This window comes from Limulus polyphemus, unplaced genomic scaffold (genome assembly GCF_000517525.1).
Source record: "Limulus polyphemus unplaced genomic scaffold, Limulus_polyphemus-2.1.2 Scaffold5423, whole genome shotgun sequence".
Lineage (NCBI taxonomy): Eukaryota > Metazoa > Arthropoda > Merostomata > Xiphosura > Limulidae > Limulus > Limulus polyphemus.
This window is the reverse complement of record NW_013671033.1, coordinates 47,481-67,064: the sequence shown is the minus strand read 5'-3', so window position 1 is coordinate 67,064 and position 19,584 is coordinate 47,481. Positions and strand designations below refer to the sequence as shown.

Here is a 19,584-nt window from a genome sequence, read left to right as displayed (position 1 = left end):
CCTAGCAACTCTAGTCTTTTCTACGCGCCCTCTATTTTAGTATATAAGCAGGCAAATAAAGCGAGATAATTAATTGAATTGCAGACAGGCAGAGATAGACAATTGAGTCAAGTGCGGTAGTGACCGTGGATAAAGTGCGTGAATTATAGTATGTGTTTAAGTTAAAGTGACTGTGGAAATTAAGTGTATTGCAAAGTTGTATTGAGAAAAATAAACTAGTTTTATTTCAGAAAGGACTTATATCGCTGAAGTTTTCCGGAAAGAATTTCTACAGAAAGTTAACCAACGACCCAAGACGTAACAATATACATACACCTCTTCCTTCTCACAAGTATTAGGAAGAATCGCTTGGGAAATGCCAACATAACTTCCGCTTTCGCTGCAAGTAATTGCACTTTGTGATTGGTGATTTTGTGGACCAATAGTAAAAGATGTATGCTGCACGTACCTTTACGAATTGCCAAGAGTGACGTTATTAGGGTGAAGATAATACGAGAAAGAAGAATTAGTCATGGTACGATTAAAAGTTGTTTACATTACCTTTACACTAAATAAAAGTTAGAAGATTGGCAGAACATTGTGTGTAACATACAAAATATTGAGATCGTTATTTGAATGTTTTGTGTTAAATTAGATATTATTCACGGAACTAAAAGATTTGGACTTTTTTGCTTAGAAGTTGAGTAAAACTTGCAGTAATGCCGAGAGAATAGATGCAAATCGGGTGAGAACAGAGAAGTATTTACTCATAAAATTGCTGTTAATCTGAGTTACTGTTAATGTTAACATAAGTTTTATTTTCATTTGCATGAGTAGTTTAATAATTACTCTAATCAAAAACGGATACAATTATGAAAATATTGGTATAGATGTTATAAATAGCCCTTAATGACTTATCAAGGATTTCACAATAAAATATTGTGTAGGATCGGATTACTATAATTCTGCCTAACTTGTAGTTGTACTAGTACTACTAAAACTAGTATTATATTATTTAATGTCAGTAAAAATCTAAAACGTACATCGTAACATTAAGTGTATTTCTTATTTTTAAGCTAGAGGTTAGGTGTAGTTTAAAATTGTTTTGAAATATGTTATTAAGTAAATAAATGCGTGTGTATATACAATATACGTTTTTATTTATAATTTAGATGATTACAGGAATCATAAACATAATTTGCGGTACATAACATATGCATGATTAAAGCTACAGCAACCCCCATCATTTCAAAATTTCATTACTAGATGCTTTTTCGTATACCACATATATTGGTAATCTTGATTCTTCAAAGTAGAAGTCCATATTCTATTTTTGTTAGACAGATACAACTATATTGTAATAAAAGCAGGAAAAACAAAGAATTGGTTATAATTGCTGTTAGGGGAAAGGGAGTTGTATATATATTTCAGCCAAATATCTGTCACTGAGACCTAAAAAAATTCATTACATTCAAACTTCTCTTAAGATCATGTTGAAAGTCAATCAGGTAGCCAAAACTTTCATCACAAAATTCTATTTTCCTTTTATAACCTTTTTTTGTGTACTTTAGAGTCTACTTTTGATTATTAATTCACATATCTTCAGTTCAACAGTTGTCTAAATAAAAGTTACAAAATTTACTGCCTAAATTGCTTTTCAAAATTTTAAGAACAGATATTTTTCAAGATCAAAATTCTTTGGTTGAAAACTGAAAATCTGATAATTTAGTCAAGAAGTATAAGTAGAGATAACAACGTTTTTATTTGCATTTATATAATAATTACAGAATTTATCCAGCTTGTTTAAGAAATTTGTTGAAAGGTCTAACTGAAAATAAATGTAGTTATTAGTGGGTATTTGTTTACACTTCATACAAACTTAAAGTTTTCACTCAAATTAAGCACAGTTGGCTATCCTATTTATTTGTCAGTTCAGTGGTTAAAAAAAGCAAAATTGTATTTTAATCATAGTAAGACAAGGACACTATATGTTTTCTCATTCAAAGCATAATTAAGTAATTTTATTTCTAGGTAAAAACAACATTAAATACGTGGAATAAGCCATTCCCTAAACAAAGTTGAAACATGGAGAGAGTGTATTTTTCTGAGACCAACATTAGCAATGATACAGAAACAATGAAACGATTGCAACTTGCAACAGATGAAGAGAGGGCTGAATGGAAAAAGATGAATCAGAATTATGTAAAAGTAGGAGATTTTTTGGTTGGTGTAACACCAGGAGATTTTTATGAAGGTAAACATGGATATATTGTAGAAATGGGCAATGGGTTGAACTTTGAAATCATGCTAAAAACTTTTCTAAATTCTTTTTGTAATGTGGATCTTTACGTTGATGGGAAAATGGTAGCTTGTCTTCAGTTAAAGCCTCACCAGAGAGTGAATATAGATGGACCTCAAGATTCAGACAATAAGTTTGTGTTTCTGCGTGCTAAAGATGCACCTGTGGAGGCAGGGATAACATTTGGTTTGGAAGACAATGGTATTATTGAAGCTGTTTTCATCCCACAAAAACTTGGCATCCAAGAACGTGTGTCAGTTTCCACCATTTCTGTTGAAGAAGGTTAGCCATGTTTATGAGTTATATAGCTTTATACCCAATACTTGAGCTTAGATCTAAAGAGTGTTAAATTATGAATAATTATTTATCATTAACATAAATAAATCAGAACTAAAAAAAATTAACCAGTAATGAATATAGCTATTGTAATATACATTCATACTTATAACAGTGGAATGGCTTTTTATTTAAGGGATGAACTGCAATTTGTTAGGAGTGAAGACAAAATATGGTAGTCAAGAGGTTGAATCTATATGGATTACAAATAACTTTTAAAGGGTAGAAAGCTTTTAATTGCAAATATCATAGACCATCTCATCAGATAGAAATTGTTTATTTAGATTGTTAAAAATAGAAATGCTAATGCAGTAGTTATGGGGAACTTAAGTTTAGACATTAACTTGAATTGTAGGGAGTCCAATAGCAATGGAAAAAGATTTGAAGTGATTCAGAATGGTTTTCTATACTAAATGTAAATAAGTCAATCAGTGGGGATACCATTTTACATTTATTAATCACTAATAAGGATACGATTGTGAATGTTGAAGTAGGGGACCCTTTGGGAATAATGACTATAGCATAATCAGTTTTAAAAGTTTGCTGTATGTTGAAATGTATAAAAAGGAAGTGTAAAGTAGTTGAGGATGGTAAATGGCAGCAGGCATATTCACTATGGCTCCTGTTGTCTATGAATATTACCATAACTAGGAAGACTCATGGAATGTATGTTGCAAATAATGATACTCACTAGTGATCAATCCACTTTGTGAAAAGAAATGCAGTTACACTTCTTAATTTTTAAAAAGCAAATTTTGAGACCATGAGAAAAGATATATTATTAGTGAATTGGACAATGAGTTAATGATGTGGAACAGATTGAGGAAGTTTTAAATTTAACTTACTTTTAATTTAAGATGGGCATGTCTCTAAAAGGAGGAAAAGGATAATGGGAATGATCAAACTTAATTGGCTAACTAAAGGCATAAAAGATAAAATCAGAGATAAATGCTGTAAGTTTAAACTGTTAGTAGATTAAAAGACTTACAGAATTATAGTAAGGCTAAGAATTTGGTTAAAAAAGAAATTAGAAAATTCATAAGGGCTTATGAGAAACAGCTGGCTGATTATGTTAAAATAGTTTTAAGAATTTTATGTTAGAGGTAAACAAAATGTAAAGACTGAGCCCTTGATGCTCATGGCAGAGTTATTATTGAAGATTATTAGATGACTGAGCTTTTAAATGTTATCTTCCCATCTGTTTTTAAAATAATATATTAGTAAGAATCCTGACCCTTAACATCCTATAAAAAATATTCAAATTGACCTGCATCATGTATATATTAATTACTTGGTGATAAGTATAAAGACTGAGAAATTCAAACTGACATAGCACAAGGACCAAACAATTTTTTTCCCCAAGATTTTAAAGGAAGTCATGTATCAGATATGCAAGTCTCTTCATTTCTAGTAGGTAAATATATAGTGGGCAGTTGCTTAAGGATTGAAAAGTTGCTATGTTACTCCCATTTTTTAAAGAGAGGTGGTAAGTATTGCCCTGGAAATTATATCCCAGGTAGTCTTACTTCTGAAGTATAAAACACTGCTAATCTGATAAAAGAAGTTTTACAAAAATCTTTAGTAAAATATTACATCATAAATGAAAGGCAACATGTATTCACTAAAGGGAGATTTTGCATTATTGGAAAAGGTTCAGGATGGCTACTAGAATAATTCCAGGAGTGAAAGGGTTATATTACAGGGGTAGGTTAATATCTCATAACATTTTTTTTTCTTGTTGAAAAAAGAAAAGTAAGAGGTGATTTTATTGAAGCTTACAAGATAACAGGATCATTAGGATAAAGGCATATAATTTTTCTGTGTTTTATCTTGAAAATAATAAAATGAAGGGACACAAGTTGGAAAAGACAGGGTAGTTTTCATTTAAAACAGTTTTATTTTTATAAAAGTGTGGTTTATGGAATGAGCTTAAGAGAAGAACTAATGATTTTCTGAAAAGTAAAAGGTTGGTTTAAATTTTTATTTTTTCCAAGGGTGAGTGTGTACAGATGATTTTGAAGAACCAAATGCACCCTTGTTGTCCATAGGTTATGTTATTAGAATGTATTGATTCAATAGTTCGATACACTGGCAGTTAATGATATTTTCAGCCATAACCCCAGTAATATTTTAAGAGGTTTGGGCAGCTTAGAAGAGTTAGGTTAACTCTTATTCATTTAAAAAGTTGAGAACTTTGAATTTCTGTAGAAATTTGGCATATAGGAATTTATATCAGTGTGTTTTTTTTCTGTCTAAGAAGGTCAGCCATGTTGGTGAATATCATTAATACAGTTTTTTAGCCAGTCTTTAAGCTCAAATGTAGAGTTATAAATTGTAAAGCAGCATAAATCGTTTAAATATTTAAGAATTTGTAATTTTTAAAACAAAAAACATTTTCATATATTTGAAAATCTCATTCAATAACTATATTCATTATAGTTTTTATAGTGATTCATATATATTAAAACTAGTGGGTGAAAATGATTGAAGATTTGTTGTTAGAGTCAAACAACCAAGAATTCAATGAGAATTTTCGATAATTAATTGTAACTGATTATGATTTTAAAACCTAACTTTGTTTATTGCTTGCTACCTTGAATGGTGTTTTCTGATTTTTGCAAGTAAGAATGTACGAATGTTATTTGATATTTTATGTCCTATGAATATGCAATAGTTTTTAAGATGATATTCTTAAAGCTTTAAAAAATCAAATATTTTAAAATAATGATTTGAGTAATTAGGTTGACTTTAAAATAAGCATATACTTAACCTCATAGGTTTAAAATAGTGTTTAGTAACCAGTGCGATATTTTGTGTTACCATAATAACAATTTTCCTTTTTACATTTTTACACTTAATGACATAAATTATCAACTAGATTCTTAAGATTATGATTTTGCTAAAAGATATTTTAAACCCTTTTTTTCCTGAATATAATTTTCTGTATTAAATATTATAAATAGATTGATTAATCAATAGTAGAATTTATTGTTGATGAAAAAAAAAGTATCATATCAGTCATGTAGTGATTATGTATTTTTACACCTTAGTTAAATATGAAGTATTTCGGTTAATAAATAATTTTTATTTTAGGGTTTATATTACTGACTCTTATTGGAAATATGCACCGGCTTTATATATCTAATTAGATTGTCAGGTTTTATAAGGCCAGATTCATTACAGTAGGTGTCTGTGACTTGTTGGTGATCAATTTCAACAATAAACAGACAGCACACAATCTACTTGTTTTAAAGTAATATATATTCAAAATAAGTCAAACATACATACAAAAATTTCATACACTATTATTTACCACAGTTGAATCTAGAGCTTTAAATAATTCTCTTTTTCATCAAAAGTCCACACAGGCTGGTTCAATTACTGTAGAACCCAATTGACAAGATAAAAATTATCTTTCTTTGTTTCTGTTATTGCAATACGAACTGTGAAACTCGCTTTCCGATATGATATCTTACCTTCTCTCACAAAAGTAACTCTTCTCGATTAGTACTGCCCTCTCTCTGCACACATTTTCAATGCTCACTACTAGCCTTCCACCTCCCGCTTCTGCATATCCACATGCAAATAATTATAGAGCAGCTCTTCACTAATAGGAGTGCGACACAACTCCTATTGTAACCAGTGTCTTCTTCACATTTGCACTCATTAATCACTTCTAAATTGTCAGTAGTACCATACAGACATGCTGGTTTTTGCTCGCAGCTTAGTCGACATTTTCCTTTATACTACAGACTTAGTTTTTCTTTACTCTTTATTTAAATTTTCATGTTTTGGAATTGTTATGGTTGCTTTTCCTTTTTTCAGGGGCCTTTTTGGCTAGTGTATGGTGGATCTCAATCTGTGACAAGTAGTGCCTCACCAGGTATACTTTTTTTTTTGTAAATCTGCACTATTTATCCTGTGACTATGTTCAATGCCAATTACGTTGTAGCCTTTCCTACCATGGATCTGATGTATAATTCCAGATGCCGCTAGGTGTTGGTTGTGTGTCTCCATTCTATTATCATCTATGCCTAAACAATTACATTGCAGGATTGGGTTATGCACACTGTCAAGATGGAGTGTTCTGTACGACTGCTAGTAATTCTCTCTAATGTTTTTTATATTTTAATATTTTCATCCCTGACCACACACTCATGGACTAACATGAGTAAAGCAGACATAGATTGTTGTCAATTTCTGATGCTCTAAGGTGTTGAGACTGTTCCTATCATGGACCTCATGTACAATTCCAGATGCCGACAGGTTTTGATTGAACAACTCTGTCAAAGTGATAGCTTTGCTGTTCAAAATAGGGTATTGGGGTCACTTGTTACACTATCTCTGGTGATGCGGTCCTATGGACTCTCCAACACAATTTTCCTTCGTTTTTTCTAATGGAGTATGGGAGTCCTTAGCACTTGCCATTTCCTAGCCACTAGGATGGTGGTCCATGGAGGCCTGTCCTCCTGAGTGATGAATCATACCACTCAGTTCAGAATAGAGTGGTGCAGGTGTCAATGGCGTATAACACTTCCTACCATAGGCCTGATGTTCAATTCCAGATGCTGCCAGATTTTGGTTGTGGCACTATGTTGTATTATTGTCTATATATGACCATTGCTTTTTTTCTACCGCGGCATTTCTCTTTCCTACCATTATGTGGAGTTACATTCCCGGTGGGTCTGGTGTTGGTTGAAGATGGCCTGGTCACAATTAGAATCGTGTTGATGGCATGACACTTTTCTTACCGTGGACCTGATGTAAAATTCCAGATGCCGACAGGATATGGTTAAAGCACTGCACAATGTCACAACTATATATTATAATTGCAGTTTGCTCCTCAGGCTGAGACATTCCTTCTACCTACCATTCTCCATATGTACATTCCCATTGGGTTCGATATTGGTTGGAGATGGTACAGCTAAGTAAGTCCTCACATGTGTACTGGCCAGTATCCCTTTTCCTACAATGGACTGGATGACAAATGCCCACTGCCACCAGGTTTTGAACTAGAGATGCACCTCAAGTTTGCAGTCCTTCTTCCCACTGTCTGCTGGATGCCATTTTCCAGTGGATCTGGTGTTGGTTGTAGCTGGATGCAGCACATTTTCCTGCTTTTACATGGCCGGGTATCTTCCTTCTACCGTGGACTGGATGTATCATACCCAATGCTGCCACTTTTTGTATCAGAGATGTCATTCTGCCAGGGCTTTCCACCTTCCTACCATTCACTGGATGTCGGTTCCAGGCAGATCTAGTGTTGGTTATGTTGAAAATGTGTGCAAGTGGAGACGGATTTTGGTATGAAAACTCATCTTCCCTATCAGTTCCCATTTCGGGATGAAGAGGTAGGTTATCCTCTATCTACTGCGGATCTGATGTACCATTCCAGATACTACCTGGTGTTGGATGGTCTGTTGCAACCTAGCCAGTGGTCCCATTAATTGGTCATACATATTCTAAGATTCCTTCATGTTTTTCCACATTTTCTGTTCATGACACAGCCATAAAAGAGCAAAGGATATACCTGGATCAGATGGTACTAATCGAGGTAAGATATCGTATCAGAAGTTAGCATTTTCCTACACTGAAAGTGTATTTCTGATAGGTACTTACTTCCTCTGACATTTCCCACCCAACCTCCCCATTTCCAGTGATATATGGTATAGGTATTCTGACCAATCTTGAAGTGATTAATGGGTGCAAATGTGAAGAAGGCGCTGGTTATGATAGGAGTTATGTTGTGCTCCTTTTGGTGGAGAGCTGCTGCATGATTATTTCCTTTTTGAAAATTTGCACTGATAGAGGATAGTACTAATCAAAAAGAGCTATAATGTGAGAGAAAGTAACTATCAAAACCTTCAGTCGGACCTTGACATGTTGATCCTAGGCCTTCTTGTCATAGAAGTGCTTCTGACTGCCTTGAGATGCATGCATCCTGTTCACAGCTCTTTCAATATCTGCATCAGATCTTGTACTGTTCTTCTATACAGCAACTCGAAGAGTGAAAAATCTGTACTTGCATGTGGGACTTCTCTGTAAACAAATAATACTGCCTGCAGGTACCTGTCCCAGTCACGCTGTCTCTCGTGGCACATCTTCTTCAGCATGGTTCTTAAAACCCCATTGACTCTCTCACAAATTCCATTACATCTGGGGTTGTACATGGTGGTAAAGAGTTGACTAGTGCTGATGAATCTGCACACCTCTTACATCAGTTTTGAAGTAAACTGAGTCTGTTTGTCACTCAGGATTTCTTTCAGAAAGCCTGCACTGCAGAACATTTCCAGCAGGGCTTCTGGATAATGTGTCGCATATTCGACTACTGTCAGCACATACCAGTTACCTTTCTCAGAAACAAGTGCTAGTGGTGCAATCAAATCACAGCTACTCTTCTGAATGGCTCTTCTATGAGAGGTATTTCACCCAGTGGCACCTTGACTACCTTCCCTCTAGGTATTTTCTTTTAGCAGATGTCACATGACCCGCAGGATCTGGTCACATCTCCAATATCCCCCGGCCAATGGAAGTTGCTGGGGATTCTGTCATTTTGTTTTGCTCCTAGGTGCCCTCCCACAATTGACCCATAAGCCAGCTTCATCACTTGGGTCCAGTATTCTGTTGGTACTATAATCTTTTTAACTTCCCCATCATAACTGCCTTGATAGATCTGGTACAGCACTTCCTTACACTCCTCTGTTCTGTAAGTCCTTTTCCTCTTTGTGTTGGGCTTGACTTTCTCCTGGGCACTGTCTCAAAGTTTCTGCAGTGAAGGGTCTTTCTTCTGTTCCCATAAACCTACATTTGGGATTTCACCTTTCGAGACTTGCAGGGGTGTGATGTATCATTTGTTTTGCTTTTCTTGAGCTCTAGTAGTGACTACAGATGCTTCATAAGTCTTCTTTTTGTCTGGTTCCTCCAAACTTCTACTGCCTGGTATATTTTCTGTCTCCAAGTCATAGATAGGTGCCTTCATACACATGGCTTCAAGATCTCCCACATAGTATGGAGTGACCACATATATTTTTGCTGTGGGAAACTTTCTTACTGTCCCATCAATCATCACACAAAGATGTACCTTGCCTATCATCTGGTCATTAGATACAAGACTGGTTCTCACTGCTGCACTACTGCACCCAATGTTTCACAGAACTCATTTTGTTTTGTCCCCAACATAGCCTTCACCTACTAGAATGTTGTGATTTGTTGGCATCTCTCAATGTTTGTCACATGCTTCAATCACCACTGGCACTGTTGGTCCATTTGCTATCTTGAGCTGACCATCAGTTGTGCACTGTTTAATCATGGAAATAGCACTTCCTTCTTATGGTGAATCTTATGTGTTTTCTCTATTCTGTTTTTTCTGGCAGCAACACCCCTGGTAACAGTTGCTCTTTTCTTGTTTCTTGCTAGCACTGTCTTTATAGTTAACTCCAGCCACTTTATGTTGAGATTTCTGCTGCTGCTTGTTCGTGACAGACGCATTTTCTCACAATGTGCCCCATTTTTATAATAAATATAGCATCTCTTCTCCTTTTTGTCCATTGAGTTCTTGTGACATGTAGTGGTATCCTGTTTCTGGTCAGCCATCCCTGGTTTCAATTTTGACTGGTTAAACTTGGACTTGCCAGTTATACTCTCTCTCTCTCCATGGGCTTCCATATACTGTTCTGGCAGCTTGATTATCTTGTTCACATCTTTTGGTGCTCTCTCCTTTATGAACAGTGACACGTCAGTTGAGCATGTGATCTTGAACTGTTCATGTATTAGTAGATCTGCTGGTCCCTCACAACTATTTTCGCACTTGGCTGTGTCAGTGTATTTTGTGAAGTATTGCCTTAGACGTGCCACAAACTTAAATACAGTTTCTCCAGTGTCAGGTTTGACTTCTCTGAATTTCCAATGAAAACCTTCTTCAGTAATTTCATAACATTTCAACAAGGCCACTTTTAACTTGTCATAGTCCATGGTATCTTCTGATGTCATGCCTGCATACACTTGTAGGCCTTTTCCTGTGAGAAGTGGGCTGATACAGACTGCCTAGTCACATTTGTCCCAGTTTTGTCTTTGGGTGAATCTTTCATATCTCTCCATGAAAGCATCCATGATATCTCTCTGTTCATCAGACTTGGGCAGCTTGGGTCAGCTGGACCTGACCTCACTGTCATTCCTGGGTCCTTCTTTCTGTTGGGTGAGTTTGGCAGTCTCAATTTGTGCTCTTATTCTCTCTATTTCCAGTCTCTCCTCTTTCTCCTTTTATTTTTCTTCTTTCTATTCTTATTCACTCTCTCTCTATTTCCAATCTCTCCTTTTCTTCTTTCAGTCTTTCTTCCACTCTTCAGATTCTTTATAGTAGGTGTCTGTGACTTGTTGACAATCAATTTCAACAATAAACAGACAGCACATAATCCACATGTTTTAAAATAATATATATTAAAAACCAGTCAAATGTATATGTACAAAACTTTGCTACACTATTATTTACCACAGCTTTAGATAATTCTCTTTTTCGCCAAAAGTCCACACAGGCTGGTTCAGTTACTTTAGGACCTAATTGACAGGACAAATTCTTCTTCTTTATCTCTATGGTTACAATATGAACTGTGAAACTCACTTTAAGTACCACACATTATGGCTAAACTGACAATCATGCAGTTTAACTTCCCTTTTACTTTAATTTTCATTAACTTTCTTTCTTCATATGCATGTATTTATAACACGTGACAGAAAAATCTATAAATATCTAGACCTCTCATAACAACAGTATGAAATATAATGTGAAACATAGAAGCTTTGATTAAGATGATGTCAACAATATTACAAAAGCCTAGTATTACAATTAAACTACATTTACAATGTACGACTCCTACGGTGCTATGTAATAACATTTGTCATAATTATTGCTTTTAAATTAATTAACTTTTAACACTCTTGTTATGAAAAGTAAGTAATCATTAAATATTAAATTGTTAAATAAACTAAATAATAACTCTTAAACTTAACAATCTTTTATATCTAACATAGATTAATTTTCTTTTGGTTTCTGCTTTGCAATATTTGATCCTTATTCAAAATAATGAGTAGGTAATTAAATTTTTTTCCACTTAGATTCCCATGCAGTAATCAGAGTTGATAAATTCTTTAATTGGTTACCTTTAAACAAAATAAACTATTGAGTAGTTCTGAGTTTTAAGGTTTTATGCAGAGAAGTTATTGTTGATGTATATAGAAATGTTCAGCATATTATTCATTCGGTATCAGGCATTGTAATCCAAGCTGTACTTTCTTTTACTCAGACTTTTATGATTAACACAAGATTTTGTTTTCTTTAGTAACTGTTCCTGAGTGAAATTACTCTACTTTGCAAGAGTGAATCATTTATTGCATTTCAAATATATTATTTAAACATGATGATCCTTCTGGATTTTTGATACTTGAGACTTGGTGACATGAATAACAAACTTCCTTCTTTTACTAGATGAATGTGCTCTCAACAACCAGTTGCTGAGCATTCTAGACAATGTTCTTGGTCATCCAGAGGTTTTAGGAGAAGCAGGTAATGCTGCAGAAACCTTTCATGGTACGTGTGCAGTAAAGAAACAAGATTCTACTTTTTCGACAAAATATGGCTAACATGGTTTGGTAAAGTGATTAGTACTGAAAAGTAACTCTCTTGAAATAACTCTCTTGAGTTATGTTACATAAAGAAAAACTTATGGTACAAGTTTTTAAAATTTTGGATAATTTTAATGAATGTCGCATGTAAAATAACTTGGGATTATGATAATCAATAATCCACAATAAATAAATTTTGTTTATATTCCAGTATCTACATAAATATTATGATTGCATTTGTCTGTCCATGACTTTCTTCCAAATTTCTTGATCGAACTTTACAAATCTCATAATGTTAGAAAGGCCTCTGTCTGAGGAATCCAGATTGCATATTGGCTTTTGAATTCAGAATCACCTTACTTGCTTTTTGCTTAGTCAAACTTTTCAATGCAACTAGAATGGTACATGATGGCACAATGTCACTTTCATCAAGTGACAACTGGCCTCGATTTCAAGTTTATTATTTTATTTGCAAAGTATTTCACACAAACAGCATTTCATGAATATTACATTAAATACAAATTATGTAGGCTTTTTTGATTTATTTAGGTCTAAAATACACATGTGCAGTTCATTCAAAACCATATGCTTATCACTTTGTGAACACGCATTCAGATATTTCTGCATATTCAGCTAAGTTTGTTTACTAGACTGCTATAAACACCTTTTAGCTACTTTTTACTGTACTGTGGGTTTTGTTCTTTGTTTCTTTGTTACAACTTGTAAAACCGTGTCATACACTGAATGCTCATAACTGTTTCATACTCTGTACACTATTATATATGTACCATTACTTTACATTATTGTTTACTTTACATGTAGTTTTATTAAATAAAGTTATTTACATGTAGATTTATTAAATAACATTACATCTATGTGAGTTTGTTGTCTGACCACATACATTTTTTTTCAAATAGACCAGGATTTATCATCTAACACATAATGTCTGCAAGAAAGCATAGCTTAAATGGCATGCATGAAAATGATAGAATAAGGAAAAATTTCAAGCAAAGGGCAAGAAAACTACTGCAAATGTTTTGAGGGTTGTGGCTAGTTGCATAATATTTGTTTAATATATATTCTAAAATTACAAACTCAACATTTATCATTCTGTATTCAGTTATTGTGTTTTGCATATTAATGGTTTACATAATTTTTTTTTATATGAGTGAATAATATAATGTTTTTGCCAGCTTTTCACTTTAGCTGATACTCTGACAGTCATCAAATTTTGGTCTTGTTTAACTAATGAAGAATATAACTATTGAATTATAGTCAATAATAATAATAATTAATAATGTTTTCTAAATGAGTTAAGATCTTAATGGGCCATATAGTCATCTCTCATTTTACTTTACTTATGTTCTTTTTTTAATTCTTTCAAAGCAAAATGTTCTCTTTAGATAAAAGTAATTATATAAAGACAAATTTCTTATGTTTAAGTGTTTCAGTTCTGAAATTAAACAGTGATTGTGTAAGCAAAGGATTAAAAACCAGTTAATTTCTTTCCTGATTATTACATGTTATGCAGACTTTTTCAAGTTCTTTTTTAATTTGAAAAAAATGTCATTTTCCTTAACACCGTCAGTTCAACAAAATGCAAAATTGTTTTTCTAAAAAGTTTGGCATCCAAAATTAATTATGTACATGCTAGATAAGAATAATAACCACTGATGAGTTTATGTAACTCATTTTAACACCACCCTATTTAAATTAACTATGTATAGGAAATTAAAAAATATGGTGGTTATGTTTGGTTCTTGCACTGTTTTTCTAGAACTTGGTTATAATTCCGCTACCTTCAATTGTCCGAGTAACCGTTATTAATGCATGTAATATTTATGAGCTCTGTGACAGAGAAGCTTTAAATATTTGTATTATTAGTACTAGGTAGATTAGTCAAAGATTGAACATTGTTTAGGTTTCATTCATTCAGGTATGGCTAAGCCTACAGTTACATCGCAGGCCTTATACTAATTCTTGTTTGTTTTTATGTAGTAGATTATCAGAATTTACAGTACTTTACTGTAATACTCAAGTTATTCAGTAATACATGAAACAGAGAAATATCATAAGTGGTAGCTAAATAAAGTAGTAGAATAAGAGGGAGAATTTATTCATATTAAAGATTAAAATTATCTTCTTTATTTGTACTGGTAGCTGCTAAGTCTTTATTACATTTAACTGAATAATCACCAACAGAATATTCAAGTTTTACTTCTCAAACCCTAATCCTTATTGTTCTCAAAACCCCCACCTTCTCCAGAAATCTACTTCTCAAGTCATGCCTGTTATTAACCCCTATTGTTATCTGAATCCCTGACTTTCAGAAAGCGGTCAGTCTTTGTTGCTTAGGGCATGTTTTTATTTTTAACTAAACCAATTATTGACTGTAACTTTCAGTACCGTGTAAGTTGCCACAAAGATTAAGGCTTAGATGCCATTTTCAATTGCCTGGATTTGGCTGTTTTTAACTTTGACACTCTGCCGGAGCCAAGTATTACTGGAAATCCAATACCTAGTTGGGGTCGAATATCTGACCGGGTACCTGTGCGTTCTTACTAAAGATTGTTAGTGTGGTGCGCAGCATGGAGCATCCAAGGCTGAGAAGGTTATTCCCTATACGACCCTAAGTATTCACAGTTGGAATGAATTGGAAGACGAGTGAAGTTCTGTTGTTGGATGAACTTCATCAACACAAACTTATTTTAGGCAGCAGGTGATATGTCAGGCATTTTCTAAGAAAGTCTGTGGAGCAATGAGGGACCTTTCAATGATAAGAGGCTGTCCACTGACAAACGAAGGAACAGATGTGAGGTGCCATTGGTCAATGACAGCCAGCAACAGGAGCTATGTCATTGGCCAAGGAAACAGCAGGTATACACCAATAATAATGGTAATCAGTGGGATAGAAGAGATCCTCTCCACAAAGGGAAGCATACAGCTGACCTGAGAATAAGGAGATAGGTGATATCGGTGGATAAAGTCTGCCAATAAAAGAGGGGAGCTCACACATGAAGATGATCTGTGAGAACAATAGAAGCCAATAGATATTTGTTCTATGAAGAGTTAAGTGGTGCAGTGCATGTTATTACATTGTTTGTAAATAAAGAATTCTGATTTCCAAAATGCATCTGTATTTGACTGTTTTCCTATATTGTCATTATACAATTTATTCTTCTCTTAACAGTCCTGAATGTCTGTTTTATAGAAACCTCTGACTTTAATGCTGGACATAAGTGTACCTGAATACCACAATAGTAGTTAGAGTATAGAAGATCTGTTCTTTGTTTATTTTATAAATTATTTATTTATACATGTTCTATCATATGTTTAGTTGGTGTTAAATCCATTGAAAGTTAGACTCTTTTTACTCTCACATTTTCCAGTGATTAGTTATTCACTACAGATTTCTTGTTCATTACAGTGGAAATGGCTCAGATGATTTCTCTTTGTATTATAGGTGATGATGAAAGGGGAATATCTCGGTCAGTTGAAGATAATTGGTGTTCAGGAGCAGTTGCTCTTCAAGGCAAGCAGTCAAAAAAACAGAAAGAAAAAGCTACAGACATAGAAACTGATGAGAACAAAAAGACAATTATATATATTCGTCTTGTAACTAAGTAAGTGTAAATATTTATTATATCATTCAAAAACATTATGTATAGTAGTAATAATTAGATTTTTCTTTTAAGTAAAAATAAATTACCATATCAAATATATTGATCAAAAAGTAAATATTTATGATATCATTTAAAAACATTATGTATAGTAGTAATAATTAGATATCTCTTTTAAGTAAAAATGAATTACCATATCAAATATATTGATCAAAAAGTCAAATAGTATTTACATTTCTCTTACTGTGACTTAACTAACTCTTACTGTTTTTACATATTGGATGGTTAGTAGTATAGAACATTCATCCTTGATTGAAGTTATCCTTTTTCTCCCTATGAGGGATTACAATGAGTATGTAACTTTGTGTAAGTATTAGGTATTTAAACTCACTGAAATCACACTCAACTGTGAAGTGAGTATATTGATGACTCTTAACAGGATTGAAAACTTGTATATTTTGTTTGTTCAAAAAATATTTCAAAATAACTGAAACACTAATGTAGATTTGGACAATTAAAAAGCAGGCATTATTTGATTTTTTACCAGCTTGCTAAAAACCAGTAAACCAAGTTTTCAAAATTTAGTAAATTCAAAAGTTCATAAAATTCATCAGCCAAAAAATTTTTGAATGTTTTTACAGTAATTTATTAGTTAAAACCTCTGAAAACTTTTTAAAGTTAGACATTTGACTAAATAAATTTTTCAACAAAAGAATATGGTAATTGGAAGATTTTCATTGAAATTTTTGTACGTTTGTTTTTTGTTAAGAAGTAATACAAGATTTCTAACAATTATAATTTTTGAGTTTTTGCCTGAACTTTGACTTTCATAAAGCTGTAGCATTGATTGTATATGCATTGTTAACAGATATTACCTTGTCAAACCTAGTAATTAGGATATATAACATTCCTTATTGGATGATTCCTTGTCAGTCAAGTAACAAAATTATTTTCCAGGGAAGATGATGATCCTGTTAAACTTGATCCAGCAAAACCAATTATTCCATTAGCATCAAAAAAACCACCACCTTTATTTTGAAGAAACTCAGGAGCTTAAACATTGATAAAAATTATGTTTGAATTATTCATTTTAAACTATATATGTTTTTATTTCATATGCCATTTGAAGTGATTTTATTCACTTATTTTATTTTATTCACTTTTGTTTAAAATATTCTATCCTCTTAATAACATTACAAGGTATCTCTGTTAATGAAAATTTTAAATTCAAAAATAAAGGAAAAATAATAATGTTATGTTATGCATAATAATAGTGGCTTCTGACATATCTTCAAAAAAAATGTTGTAGAGATAAGGATATAACCTCTTGTTTTTGTCATAAATATAGATGTATAATTAATTACAATTTCTTTTTTTACTATGGCATTGTAGGTGTATAACTCAAAATATAATTATAAAAGAGAAATTTTGTTAAAGAAGTGAAAATTTATAATATGAAATGTTTGTATGACTCCTATATTTCTAGACGTATTTGAATGTTTTTTGCATTGTGGCTTTTGCATCCTATTTTTCAGAAACACTACTCAGTCTCCATAGAACTGGTAGCTATTACGTCACACCACTATTATGCAATCTGCAGAGCACAGATAGCCCATTGTGTAGCTTTGTGCTTAACGTACGAGTGAATGTAAAGAAAAATATGTCAACTACACTACATGTGCCATATGCAGGACGCCGAGGTCTTGCCAAATATCAGGGATCGTCATAACACTTGAGATATGAAAGACGTAGTGGTATTCTAGGTGCTATTTATATCATCAGTTTTCATGAACGTCTCATATCGTGTGAACTACATTAAGTAGGATAATTGTAATTGTTTTTAATTCTATTTAAATAATTTACAAATCGGGTTTTTGATTAAGGATTAATAACAAATTTATCTATTTTGTTTTTAACGCCTGCTATATATCTTTTATTCTTTTTATTATTTTTTTATCTGAACTAACTTTACTTTCATTCAGAAAAACCGACAAACCAGCAAACTTGTCTCGTTGCTGGAGCTGGTCTAGCAACCACAGCGTCAACGGGATAACTAGCTTAGAAATTCTAAGAAATTATAAGTGAAAGGTAAAGAAGAATAGCATAAATCAACCACCCTACATCTGCTATATCCAGTGACAACAAGGCCCTTAGCCAAAAGCCGGGCTCGTCAAGCCGATTAGGATATTATAAGATTCTGAAAGTTGTTTTTTAACATATTAATGCAAAAACAATTCAACAACCATACGCATTGACAAATGGTTCTTTAATGAGTAAGAATATTAACTTGTGAAAAAAGGAAAAAACTCGAAAGATACACACCAGATACAACTAGGTAGTAAATCCTAAAACTCTTAAACTTCGTAATAAAAACTATGAATACGGTAGTATAAATATATCTGTAATGAGTTAAAAAAGGCTTTTTAATTTCTTGATAAAGCCCAGTAATTCTATCCATTGATGTAAGTTTTTAGAGAACAGTTTGGTGGAAAACATTTATTAAATACAGAAAAACAATTGTTTTTGTCTTTTACTTTTAAATCTACATATACAGTTTTTATGTATATGTAAAACAATATTGAAGAATATATACAGCAACTCAGGATCTCGGAATGACAAACATTCACAGGATTGACCGTCACGTTATAACGCCACCACGGCTGAAAAGGCGAGCATGTTTGGTGTTGATTCGAATGTTTGATTCGAACACGCGACCCTCAGCTTGCGAGTAGAGCGCCCTAACCACCTGGTCATGCCGGGGATAGAGGTCTAGTAGTAAGATAATACACAAAAGTATTATTTATGTAAAAATTAAGCTCCGCATTCAAAGATGAGAATCTCCTGTTTTTGTTGAGTCGACAGTTAGCGTTGTGGGGTGGGTTTCCAGAATATACATCTTTTATCTAGAAGTTAACGGGGGGGGGGGGGAATTATGAAAAGTCAAATGTTGCGATAGATGTATTCAAACAAATTTGGCGAAAAAATAATATTGTCATAAAAAAAATGATAATTATTAATTAGATTAATTTTTATAAACATTCCCAACCACACCTATTTATCAAAGATTAATATATTTAAAATAACAAGTGTGTATTTTATAAAGAAGACTTAGCTATGAACATAAAAAGTAATGTATACTTAACTTCTATATATACTAAATATAGATACACATACGCACGTATATATTTATATATTAAAGACTATTTTAGCGTAAAGCAACACATTGGGCTATCTGTGCTTTGTCCATTTCGGGTAATTGAATGCCGGATTTTAAAGTTGTAGGTCCGTAAATTTTCCGTTGACCTACCTGGGGACGATATTAAAGATGACCTATACTTAGCAAACTGTTGTATGTAATTATTAAAAGATCCGCCCCCAAGTGGTATGTCTTCGTACTTATACTGCTAGAAACCGGATTTCGATACCCGTGGTGGGCAGAGCACAGATAGCCATTTGGGTAGCTTTGTGCTTAATAACAAACAACAATAATTAAGAAGATCCACCTATTGAACATTATAAGTGATACATACATCTTTTAATGAAAGGTATGGTATTTTTGGATAAAATCGATTTCCTGACAAGTATCGGAGAGGTAAAACCATAATAACAGCATATTCGATTGAGAAATAAGGGGAATATCCTATAGTTGATAACATGACTAAATTTTAAATTGCGTGCGATATAAGAAAATTGGACATACTTAAGTCCAGTGAAAACAATATTTATGAAGAT

General features: G+C 33.0%; 1 protein-coding gene across 2 annotated transcripts; it reads left to right on the top strand.

Annotated features, from left to right (window-relative positions):
• Positions 1-187: 187 nt before the first annotated feature.
• On the top strand, positions 188-18,369 carry LOC106472564. Of its 2 annotated transcripts, none has more exons than XM_013933218.2 (5): positions 188-514; positions 2,011-2,560; positions 12,096-12,197; positions 15,696-15,855; positions 16,810-18,369. In XM_013933218.2, exons 2-5 carry the CDS (start codon positions 2,065-2,067, stop codon positions 16,889-16,891), a joined length of 840 nt encoding a protein of 279 aa, XP_013788672.1. In that variant the 5' UTR covers positions 188-514; positions 2,011-2,064; the 3' UTR covers positions 16,892-18,369. The 2 variants fall into 2 exon arrangements, with proteins under 2 accessions (XP_013788672.1, XP_013788670.1); XM_013933216.2 differs by having other exon boundaries at positions 265-724.
• The last annotated feature ends 1,215 nt before the right edge of the window (positions 18,370-19,584 follow it).

Bases quoted from the DNA above. Each gene is read 5' to 3' on its own strand.
- LOC106472564 (XM_013933218.2), top strand. From the start codon at position 2,065: ATGGAGAGAGTGTATTTTTCTGAGACCAACATTAGCAATGATACAGAA. The intron at 2,561-12,095 runs GTTAGCCATGTT...TTCTTTTACTAG, and splicing joins CACCATTTCTGTTGAAGAAG to ATGAATGTGCTCTCAACAAC. The intron at 15,856-16,809 runs GTAAGTGTAAAT...ATTATTTTCCAG, and splicing joins TATATTCGTCTTGTAACTAA to GGAAGATGATGATCCTGTTA.